Source organism: Clupea harengus, chromosome 13 (genome assembly GCF_900700415.2).
Source record: "Clupea harengus chromosome 13, Ch_v2.0.2, whole genome shotgun sequence".
Lineage (NCBI taxonomy): Eukaryota > Metazoa > Chordata > Actinopteri > Clupeiformes > Clupeidae > Clupea > Clupea harengus.
Genome location: NC_045164.1, coordinates 6,779,508 through 6,790,255, shown reverse-complemented (window position 1 = coordinate 6,790,255; position 10,748 = coordinate 6,779,508). Strand labels below are relative to the sequence as shown.

Sequence of the window (10,748 nt, the reverse complement as noted above, 5' to 3'; positions counted from 1 at the left end):
TTGCCCCTGCATGGACCTACATACTTCTGCGTAACTGTGTTTTTATTCTTATGTTTATTCATCCTTTTATTTCAAAGCCATTAGCTGTCATAAAATATCTTAATGTTCATTACCTTTCCTCACCCTCATTACTAAAACCTCTTCATCATAATTCACTTTACACTTTACATACTGTAAATAGGTAATACAGTGTGACTTTTAATGTGACTTTGTTTAACAGCCGCTTTGAGCTTTTTCTGGACCACAGTTGACTATGAAAGCAACATTTGTGGACAGCTGTGATGTACTGACATAGGAACCAGTTATGTATACCTGGCATTGATCTTTTGAGAAGCTCCTGGGAATATGACTCAGCAGGAGGGTGGAGGGTAGATTTCTCATGACATGTAGACATATCCTCACGATAGCCCTGTTGTAAAGGGGTTTTTGGAAATGGACGTTCCTTAACTGCTTTCTGTCTCACAGGGACTGCTGAACCCTGATGGACCTCACTTGGACTGTGTTTTCTGACACATTTTGTCACTTGAAACGCCAGCAACCAGTGGGCCAACCACTTCCATTACACACTTTTGCCAAGTGTCTATTCCTGGCCTGCACAATGTTCTGATCAGGCTCTCTATATGGTGTCATTAAACAGATGGGGGAAGTAAGGCAAGAATAACCTCCAGGTACCAGCCAGGTGGTTGATACAGCTTCTGCACACATTCTGAGCGTGCAACCTGTCGACCTGGACATCATGGTCAGAGCCAGGCAGAACAGTGAAGATGGTCTTTCTGGTCATAGATGGTCTGTAGTTACATTGAGTGGAGAGGAGTCCTTGTGTGTTGCTGGAGGCAATACTCCAAGCCACATGGCGTATGGCCAGGTGAGTGAACCATGCTCTGATGGCCTCCAGCTCATCACCGAAGGGAAAGAACACTGCATTTCTGAATGCTGAGAATTGCCTCTGCAATTTGATGGACAATTACATGTTCTTGGTTCCTCTTCTAGAGCATCAACTAGGGCATTAACAGTTTGTCTGAGAAGCTATCCATCTCCAAAAACATCAAACAGCAGGAGCATTGATATTCAGCTGACAACATGCTGTCAAAGAGGATAAAAGGGAAACAGTATCTAAAATGAACGTTAAGATATTTTTAAAATAATAGCAGCATAACATTTCATCCTCTGAAAAGTATTTTAAGATATTTGTAAATAACAACTACAAACATATGTATATATAACTATACTAAAGTATATCTTTTTACACTCGTTCTGTACTTTAAAAATGTTTATTTTGTTTCAGCTTGGAGTTTATTTGAACCCACTGTTAATCCACTTATAATATATAGGAACTACATTTATAATTCATTCATTTATAATCAAAATGTGTGGGTATAACATTGTAAATACATTATAAATATATTGTCAATATACTTTGATTGAATTATAAATACATTTCCTGTATATAAGTATATGAACAGTTACCTGAAAGGTGGATTCAAAAAAGTACATAATTAGTACTCAACAATAGTACACATTTAGTACATTAATCATGAGTGCATGCAAGTATACTTAAATTAAGTATACTTAGGTGTACTTTTTTTTTTACTGGGTCTGGAAACCTAGGTTGTACTGATAAAAGTTAGCCAGCTCGCTAACTGATATATTTCTACAATATATTAGCTGATGCCTATGTTTAAAAACTGCTTTTGTCTCACCTTCAAATCACCATGTACCAATCAAAATGGTTCTAAGGATGTTATTACAGTATACCTACCTAGCTACCTACAAAACCATACCTTGATAGTCCACCGTACCTGTGTTGGGCAACATATTACTTCTTATGTCCCTGGCCTAGCGTGCCCCAAAAGAAAACAATTAGACCCTCCCTTAAGTGATAGTGCACTTCTAAAATCCAATGATCAGAGTTTGCTTGGAACATCATACACCCACTCAGACTGTACAATCCCTATATATGCACAACAAACAAGGTTGCCACCTCAGATATCACTGAGCTGCAAAGGTTGCTCTTGTTGGAAACTTTGGAGGTGAGTCTGGTAAAACATAGGAATTAGGAATTTGATGTATGATTTCACATCTGTACCTAGTCATACATCTAGTCTTTATGTTTTCAGTGATGGTAAAATGGGCCATTTTCTTGTCATGTTTCTCTTTTTTTAGTGGTACAGGAAGACCTAAAGCATGGCCCGAAAACTCTTTCTAATCATGGTGGTAAGTAGAGTGTTAAGTAAGAAATTGTGGGTATAATGACTTTTGGGGGGATTTATACAAAAGGTAAAACAAAACATGTTAAACTAATTTTACAAGACAAACATTGTCTTTTGGTCTTCCAGAAAAGACTCCATTTACTGCTACTTTCTCATAAGACATTTTGTTCGTGTCAGCTAAAACCAAATGTCAATTGGTTTCATGTTTTCAAAACTTGAAAACTTCAAAATGTTTCTTTTTAAATTCTCTTTTTTTTCAATTGTTATCCTTTTCACTTTGTTACATCCCTTATGTTTATGATTCTTTCTATTATGCTGTAACTTGCTGTATTTGTTAGACAAGCTTTTAAAACAGTCTCTCTCTCTCTCTCTCTTTTTCTCTCTCTCTCTATCTCTCAGCTCTTTCTTCTGGTTGGTGATCTTATGGGGCAATCTGACGATGAAGCCATAGGTGAGAGACGCAGTTACACAGTTATTTAAAGTATACAAACTAAGAAAAGGGAAAAGGTGTGCCAAGAGTCAAGCATTTCTCCTTATTTTGCAAGCCGAGATCATGGAGGACAACGCTTATGAGGGACACCCGCGTGCAGTCCGAGGCTTGGGGAAAGATCTTGCCAAGAAGGTTGTGAAAACCGTTGCTAAAGAGGCCGGTAAAGCAGTCGTCAAAAAGGTGGTCAAAAAGATAAGCGGATGAACCTGCGTCAGAGCCGAGGAGGAGACACATCTGCAAACGTTGTAATAATCACATGTTCACTCATGAGGTTGTGAGAAATGCTCTGTTTCAACATTTTGATTTGGTTCATGTGAAATGAAAGTCTTTGAATTGATCATGAAGCCTCCAAAGCTTGCTTCTATGTAAAAGAAAAAAAAAAAGAGAATAAAGATATTCTGCAGCACTTCCCTGAGTTGGCATGTCATGATTCTCCTCGGCAAGAGATCCGCAGAGAGCTGTTCCTGTTCTGTCTTAAAATAGTGCATTTGGAGATAAAGGTCATATTGCAGACAACTGCTCACACACACAACAAACATGCACACACACAAACTTAAAGATGCATTTGTACAAATCCCCCCAGTGTAAGGGATGGTCATAGCCATGATGAAAGAACTAATGAAGAACAAATAGGTAACTTTCAGATCCTTAAAAAAAGAAGTGGACCAGTGTAACCCTGTCACTACTGTAGTGTAGGGATAATTGGAGACACTACTTTTTGTATTTGTGCTATACAAAAAAAAAATGTTCTTGTATTTATTTAGAATTTGGAAGTGGATGTAGTCTACACCAGAAATGAGCATGGCACAGTGGGTCACATGGAGTACAGATGGAATAGAGTACAATTGAGTGGAAGACGTAGATAATAAGAAAATGTTTAGTTTATTACTTTTTAAAATGTTGTCAGTATACTTAGCAAATTTTTTTATTAACCAATATTAAGTTAAATATATATGCCAAATACTTTGCCGAATGTGTGGGGAAAAGACAATTACTTCACAAACTCACTTTAAAAAAAATGTGAAGTACAGGAGAAATACAGGGCCCTAGTTTGACAGGGCATGCACACTGTTGCACTAACATGTCAATGCTGCAGAACAAGCGGTTAAGGTGTATGATGAAAGGCATTACATCTTTGCTGAAATGTGACCTGTGGAAGCAAAAGAGGCCAGCTCTATTTTCTATGGAAATGAAAGTTTTCGGATGGAAACCTGGATTTTAGCTTACTGCCACTCCTTTCCCAATAGCATAACCTACGTACTGTGTGGTGATGTGAAATAATGATCTTAAGCTATTACTGCAACAACATATTAGGTGTGTCTCACATAACTATGATATTCAACATTAATTAAATAAAAACTGTATCCTTTCTCTAGGGTTTTTACTTAGATTATTAAATTATTCTTTTACTACTTAACTTTAACAATAATTATTCTTGGAACAAACTGTAGGGTATTTGGTGCCGTCGATTCATCCAGAACCCAAGCACCAAGTCTACAATATGTGAATAGAAACAAGACATTGTCTTAATGTGTATTTACATCATGGATGACATTCGTTTACTGCTGACTTAGCATTTAATTCAAACTAACATTTTTTTTGCATAAAGCATTATGTGGTTTTTGCGCCTGGTCTTGCACCCTGTACCCCAAAGTTATATAGTGCAATACCAGGCGCACAAGGTGTGCTGTGGCATAGAATTCTCAGTCTTACAAGCCATTGTACCACTAAAATGATTTTGAAGCTATTTTCAGGTAAAATTGTTGCATAAAGTTACTTTAATTCTACGGATAAAACGTGTGCTGAAAGCTGATGTTGTGTTGACGAGTCCTGATGGCTGTTGTGGGAAACTGCAGGTGAAGACATGGCCATGAGTAGTGAAAAGATACTCATGAATGGTATCTCTTCAATGCGTATGTTGTCGGTTTGTATGTCTTTTACAGAGAACATCAATGCTACAAACCTATAAACAGTCCAGTGGTCGTGTGAGTACAAGTGAAATCATTTAAAATATAATTAATGTCATGAAATGTCATGATTTTTTAGAAACAACGTCCTTGATTCTTTTGTGAGGTTATATCCGTAATTTTCCTTTACAAAATAAGCTGGGTCATTCCCGTTGCTAAGACACCTTAACTATTGCTACCGCTTTTTAAAAGTCTCGGGTTTTATTGTTGCGTTCTTTTACATTCCAGAAGTCCCTAGTTCAGCCCTGATTCAACCCTACCCCACTCCAGGACCGAACGGAGGCCGTTTGGGCCATGGCCAGGTTCCAGTCTCGGAAATGTACACAAAAGAAGTCCGACGCTTTCCCCCAGACGTCGGAGGTTTACCCTACAGTGGAAATGAGCCAACAAAGAGGGTAATTTTGAAAGCGAGGCTCTGTTATGTACATTGTGACCGCTCTCATACTTTCATGACATCGCTCTATTATGACGTTAAAATTCTATAAGTAGGTGGACACACAAATATGCTCAAAAGTGATCTTCAGATTAAACATAGAGCCACGTTTTTCTGCGGTCTACATTCAAATATAATTGCCAGCTCGTCAGACAATAAGCGAACTCGTTTTTGTGGTCTACTCAAAGTGTCCTCACCATGACCTCTGAGACTGGGAGTATAGCTTCCGAGATGTCCATGAAAATGGCCTCCGATGAGGGAAATTACCAGGTAGCACCGTCAGTATTGTATGATTTGCTAAAAGCTTTTGTATGTTAATTGTGACTGTGTATGAAGTTCATTCAACATTTCAGTTTCAGTAGGACCAGTTTCAAATTCTGTTTGCTGAGCTTTTTTTGTCCCCTTAACAGCATCAAGTGGATGAAAGTCCTCTGTCTGAGACAAAGAAGCCCATCTGTCAACAAGGGCTTGAGGAAGTCTCCACAGGGTATGCAGATTCACAGACTATTTAGAAATATTAAAACCTGTTTTACCTTTTAAGTACAATACATTCAAAAGTCCTGTACTTTATGATTAACAGGTCCCATTGCACCTGGTGGGCTTGGTACGATGAGAGGTATGAAGCTTTCTTCAAGCAGATTAGCAAAGTATCACATGAGGTAATTTACATCTGCAGCACATGTACATATTTCATATGCAGTGGCTATTGGACCAGATCTTGTCACAGTAAAATCTGTACCTGACCTGACCATACAGACACTGAAAACACTATCACATTGATACACCATTTCAATTCCATTCAATTCAATTTTATTTATATAGCGCCATAACACTGTTTACAGAGCTCAGAGCCTGAAACCCCCTTAGTGCAAGCACAATGGCAACACAGGCAAGAAAAAACTCCCTGTTAGTCAGGAAGGAACCTTAAGCAGAACCACGGCACATAAGGGGGAACCCATCTGCTTGAGGTCGGCCTGGTGGAGATAGGAAGGGGGGATGGGGGGAGGTTGTGTGGCAGAAGGGGAAGGGAAACAACAGGTGTTGCACATAGCCTGCATTTGGTAGATGTACATAATATATATACAGACATCCGGTGGTAAATACATAATACAGACAAGACCAGTTTAGTGGGTATACACTGTGCTCATAGGGTTACTTTTACAGGGGTAAGGGGAGTAGGAACAGAATAACATGTCGATGGTGGCAATAATATATATTGTATACAAATGCTAGCATAGGGTATGAGGTAGAGTAAGTGTACGGCAGTGCGGTGGCGGTGGGTGCAATGGGCCGAGGGTTTCTGCAGGTAGACCGGGTGGAGAGACTACAGCAGCGTCCCATAGCGAAGATGGTCTAGATTAGGAGAGAAAGAAAAAGAACAGAACATATTTCACCACTGTGATAGTAAGAAAACAGAGTAACTATAAACCTTTCCTTTACTGACAGACCACTATGTTACAAGCATATGGTCCAATGCATTGTCCAACAGTTTTGTCAAAGAACTTCTTTTTTTTGGACAGGTTATTCCATGTGGTTGTGCTTTTGTGGAATTGTGAATGTGGTATCAGTGATTTTGAATTTGTTTTATGATCCTTTAGCATTATTACCTTGACTTTAACAATGTGTCTGATGAAGAACAAGATGAGATGCACGGAAACCTGGTAAGTGCTGACAGCAGTTAGTGCTGAGCTGCTCAGATCACATAATCAATACTGAAAGGACCACACTCTTCAAAACATGTATCCAGGCACAAGTATATACATAGTATGGTACCTAGAAAACATTCCCATTAAATAATCATGATTCTGTAATATTTTGGCAGGCTTTGGTGAACAATGCCATGAGTGGAAATGTGGCATTTCCAGGACCACTTGTGAGGTGAGTTTTTGAGAATCAGGAATAGTTAACATACAATCAGTGCATTCTAACTTTAGCCTGATTGTAAAGTTTCTAAACTACTTTAATATACTTCATAATAATTTCTTCAATGTAGAGGTGAGACTGACCATAGGCAGGTGTACTGGTACATTTTGACTGAGTGGCAGCGGTGCATCAAAGATGACGCCATTCACGATAAAGTAGGAGCTGAGATGGTCTGGCGTATGCTGGCTCTTCTGTGGAGGAAGAATGGCGTAAGTGTGACTATGCCAGTGTAACAGGGTTTGGTTGAGCATGCATGTTATTATGTATGTACTGTATGTGTGAGAGAGATACATAGAGGATGAAATCATTTCTTTCCCTTTATACTTCTGTGAATGAAGTGTGTTTGTGAGAGATCTCAAATGACAAATGAACATTCTCTTTTCCAGATGGTGTCTGGTAAGGACCTGGCCATATTGTTGGTGCAGGAAACTCTGCATGACACTGAAGCTCCAGATAGCTGTGACGCAGAACTTGTGGAACTGCTCATTTTGGGCAAGAAAAAGGCAAGATCCTCTTGTACTAATCCAGATGTGCTGTTCTGCATAATATGAACACACTGGTCATATATTAGATATGGAGATATGGAGTCTGACGTAACATTTAATATATATATATATATATATACTGTATATATATATATGACTAATGTGATGCATGTGATGCTGTAGGAGGCTCTAAACTTGGCCATCAGTCATGAATACTGGGAGCACGCATTGGTCTTGGACAGCTTTTTTAGAAAAGCGTCATGTGGCCCAGCCATCAGAAGGTAAGGATGCTTCCATGAATCAGAAGTCAAGGCTGTGACATCTATTCACATTGGACTCGGTAGGGCTAGATAGAGTGATGAGTGCTTTTGTCTTTTTAGGTTCATCAGCAGTCTTGATGACAATGACCCGATTAAAACATTTTATCAGGTCCAACTGGGGGAAATTCCAGGGGCTGCTTCTGTGAGTATTTACTATTTAAGCTCTTTGTGTGTGTTTGTGTGATGTGTATAAATGAGGCTGTGTGTGTGTGTGTGTGTATTTGTATAACACGTATGAATGAGTGTGTGTGTGTTTGCATGATGTGTGGGTGTGTTTGTGTGATGTGTATGAATGAGTGTGTTTGTGTGATCTGTATGAAAGAGGGTGTGTGTGTGTGTGTGTGTGTGTGTGTGTGTGTGTGTGTGTGTTTGTGTGTCATATCTCTCTGTGCAGCATGAGCAAATATGAATATTATCTAACTTTCTGCACTGGGGTATCCTTCCAGAATTGGGGGGTTAATAGCTGGAGAGATTGGCACACCCATCTGGCCATAATCTTGGCTAACGGCATCTGTCCTCAATTACAAAACGTCGCTGTCCAAATGTTGGCAAGCGCCCTTGGTAAGAGATGACTAACTAAGCTTTGGTAGACAACTGTAATCTGGTATACCACATAGTGGTCCATAATCATTTAATTTTCTTTTTGTCATGTCCTTGATGTCTTCCAGAAGTGGAAGGGCACCTCTGGTCTGCCCATTTCTGCTCTATGGCCGTACAAAAACAGTCTACTTATTACAATCCAAAATCTAAGCTGATACTCATTGGACAGAATTTCAGGTTAGTCACGGATCAAATTCATGCAAAACATAACCAGACATAAATGCATGCCACCGTAACCAAAAAAGTACTTAACCAGTAATACAAGAGCTGCCCCCTCTTTTACCATAGCACGCCATTTAAGATGTATGCATGTGATGCTGCCATACAGAGAACTGAGGTATATGAATACCTATTGTCTCTCACTGGAGGCAATCCATGTCCAAGTTTCCAGGTATATTTTTTTGACTCAAAGTTTCTTCTATCAAAGTTAATGTGTCAAAAAGTACTATTGTATGGCCCTTATTTTTTGCTTTCTTTTTAAATAACATATTCTCAGATAATAGATCAGCTTAATTTCTGGGTCTTGTTCTTTAGACCTTCAAGATCTTGTATGCCTGGAGACTCTTCAGGGCCGGGCGCTTTACTGAGGCCTTGAGGTACGCGGAGGCCATTGCAACGGTGCTGTTAGCCACGTCAGCTACACCTTGCACGGCTATGACCAGTCTCCTGGAGGTAAGCATTTCAGTCATTCCATAGACTCAATCATACTGAGAAACTCTTAAGGTTTAGTTTACTTCAGTAGAGCCAAATACTTTGGAGTTTTCACTGTTAGTCAAATTGGTTGCTGCGTGATTTTTTTTTGTAGCTGTGTGATGCACTGCCTCAGAAGCTAGCCTACTGGGTTGAGCCTCCCTGGATGAAAGACCTCAAGAGGTCTGGTAAACACCCGGCCCATGAGGACCTCAATGAGCCTCAGCCTCAGCCTCAGCCTCCCGCCTGCTTGAGCAACCCAACGTTGCTGAAAGTAAAACCAAAGAAAAAGAAATCTGCCATGAAGGTTTGTATAAGTGACCAAACATGACCAAAGCATTGAGTGATTGTGCTTTTCCATTGCTTTTTTTGTCTCTGGTCTTTTTAGGTTTGAGTGTGACTTCATGATGTGATTTTTGTTTGGTTACAGCGGTTTTGGATTCGCTGCTTCAGCTGTTGTGGCAGAGCACAGGAGTAGTTCAGCTCCTCTCCATCAATTATCAATCTGGTTCTCATCTCCAGTAAACACAGCGTAAACTCCCCTGTCTCTCCTGCAAGGCTGGCATTTCCTGCTATAGTAAATCATCAACCCTCGCCTACTTCTGTATTTGTATTCTGGAACATCCCTACTGTAGGCCACTGTGCCTCGTGGGTCTGTGATGAGACCAGATACATGTACTTCAATGGTTTTCTCAATAAAAGTACTTTGCTATGTTGCCACTGCATTTGACGTACACACTTATCCTTCCTCCGCCCATAGCTATGGTAGCCACCACCATGACCCATGACATGGGGGCAGACAAGCTCAAGATTAACACACGTTAAAAGGTTACAAAAACATGTCACGCTATATGGTGCTCTTTGCCTACATTACTTTAAATAAGGAGAGATATTTGCCCTGAAGAAGAAAGCCGTATGCCAACAATAACCAGCTGACTCGATAGTCAGTGTCCCACTGATTTAAATTGATTAAGAGATGTACACACAAGTTACACAAATAGAGCATATAAAAAAATGCCAAATAGGTCTTGGGCTGGACAAAGGACAGAGGGCTGAAAAATTGTCTGACCAAAACTGTCTGGCCACTCTGCCCACACTATATTTCGTAGGGAATACAAATGCATGTTTGCATTGGGAGTTTGCCCTCATTACAAGATCCCTGCCTGCACTACAATTGTCTGCAACATGCCAGGTGTTTCAGGAGTCTGGTCTGAGACTGAGCCAAACAAGCTTTGTCTACTAGCTCATCATGGAGATTCATAGCTCATTACTCATTAACCTCTGTTTTGAGCAGCGTATTATTAATGAATCAACCTTTGATCAATTCTTTCATAATTGAGTGAAATTGTAATGTTTTCTACACCACAGTTGACTATGAAAGCAACATTTCCGGACAGCTGTGATGCACTGGACATATGCACCAGTTATGTATGCCTGGCATTGATCTTTTGACTATTTAATGGAGATTGAAGTGGCATCATATAACAAAGTAAAAGTCCTTCTGGTTCAGGTGAATAGATCATTAAAAATCAGAAATGCAATTGATCAATACACAGAGACACTGGCTGAAGGATGTTCAAGAGGGAGCGTGAGAAAAGGAGACGTATTAGACAAAATCAGAGAAGCTCCT

General features: G+C 39.8%; 2 protein-coding genes and 1 long non-coding RNA gene across 3 annotated transcripts; all 3 read left to right on the top strand.

Annotated features, from left to right (window-relative positions):
• The first annotated feature begins 1,986 nt into the window (after positions 1-1,986).
• On the top strand, positions 1,987-3,106 carry LOC116223238. The gene is made up of 4 exons (XR_004164990.1): positions 1,987-2,030; positions 2,164-2,214; positions 2,610-2,661; positions 2,756-3,106. It is a non-coding gene; the product is annotated as an uncharacterized LOC116223238 (long non-coding RNA).
• A 2,181-nt stretch (positions 3,107-5,287) lies between these two features.
• LOC116223251 lies at positions 5,288-7,574 on the top strand. Its single transcript, XM_031579295.1, has 7 exons — positions 5,288-5,370; positions 5,511-5,587; positions 5,681-5,759; positions 6,699-6,761; positions 6,923-6,978; positions 7,094-7,232; positions 7,410-7,574. Exons 1-7 carry the CDS (start codon positions 5,299-5,301, stop codon positions 7,572-7,574), a joined length of 651 nt encoding a protein of 216 aa, XP_031435155.1. The 5' UTR covers positions 5,288-5,298.
• Positions 7,575-8,508: 934 nt separating this feature from the next.
• LOC116223246 (protein transport protein Sec16B-like) lies at positions 8,509-9,869 on the top strand. The gene is made up of 5 exons (XM_042709485.1): positions 8,509-8,605; positions 8,717-8,819; positions 8,963-9,100; positions 9,234-9,425; positions 9,549-9,869. The coding sequence occupies exons 1-5, from the start codon at positions 8,535-8,537 to the stop codon at positions 9,594-9,596; spliced, it is 552 nt and encodes a 183-aa protein (XP_042565419.1). The 5' UTR covers positions 8,509-8,534; the 3' UTR covers positions 9,597-9,869.
• Positions 9,870-10,748: the final 879 nt, after the last annotated feature.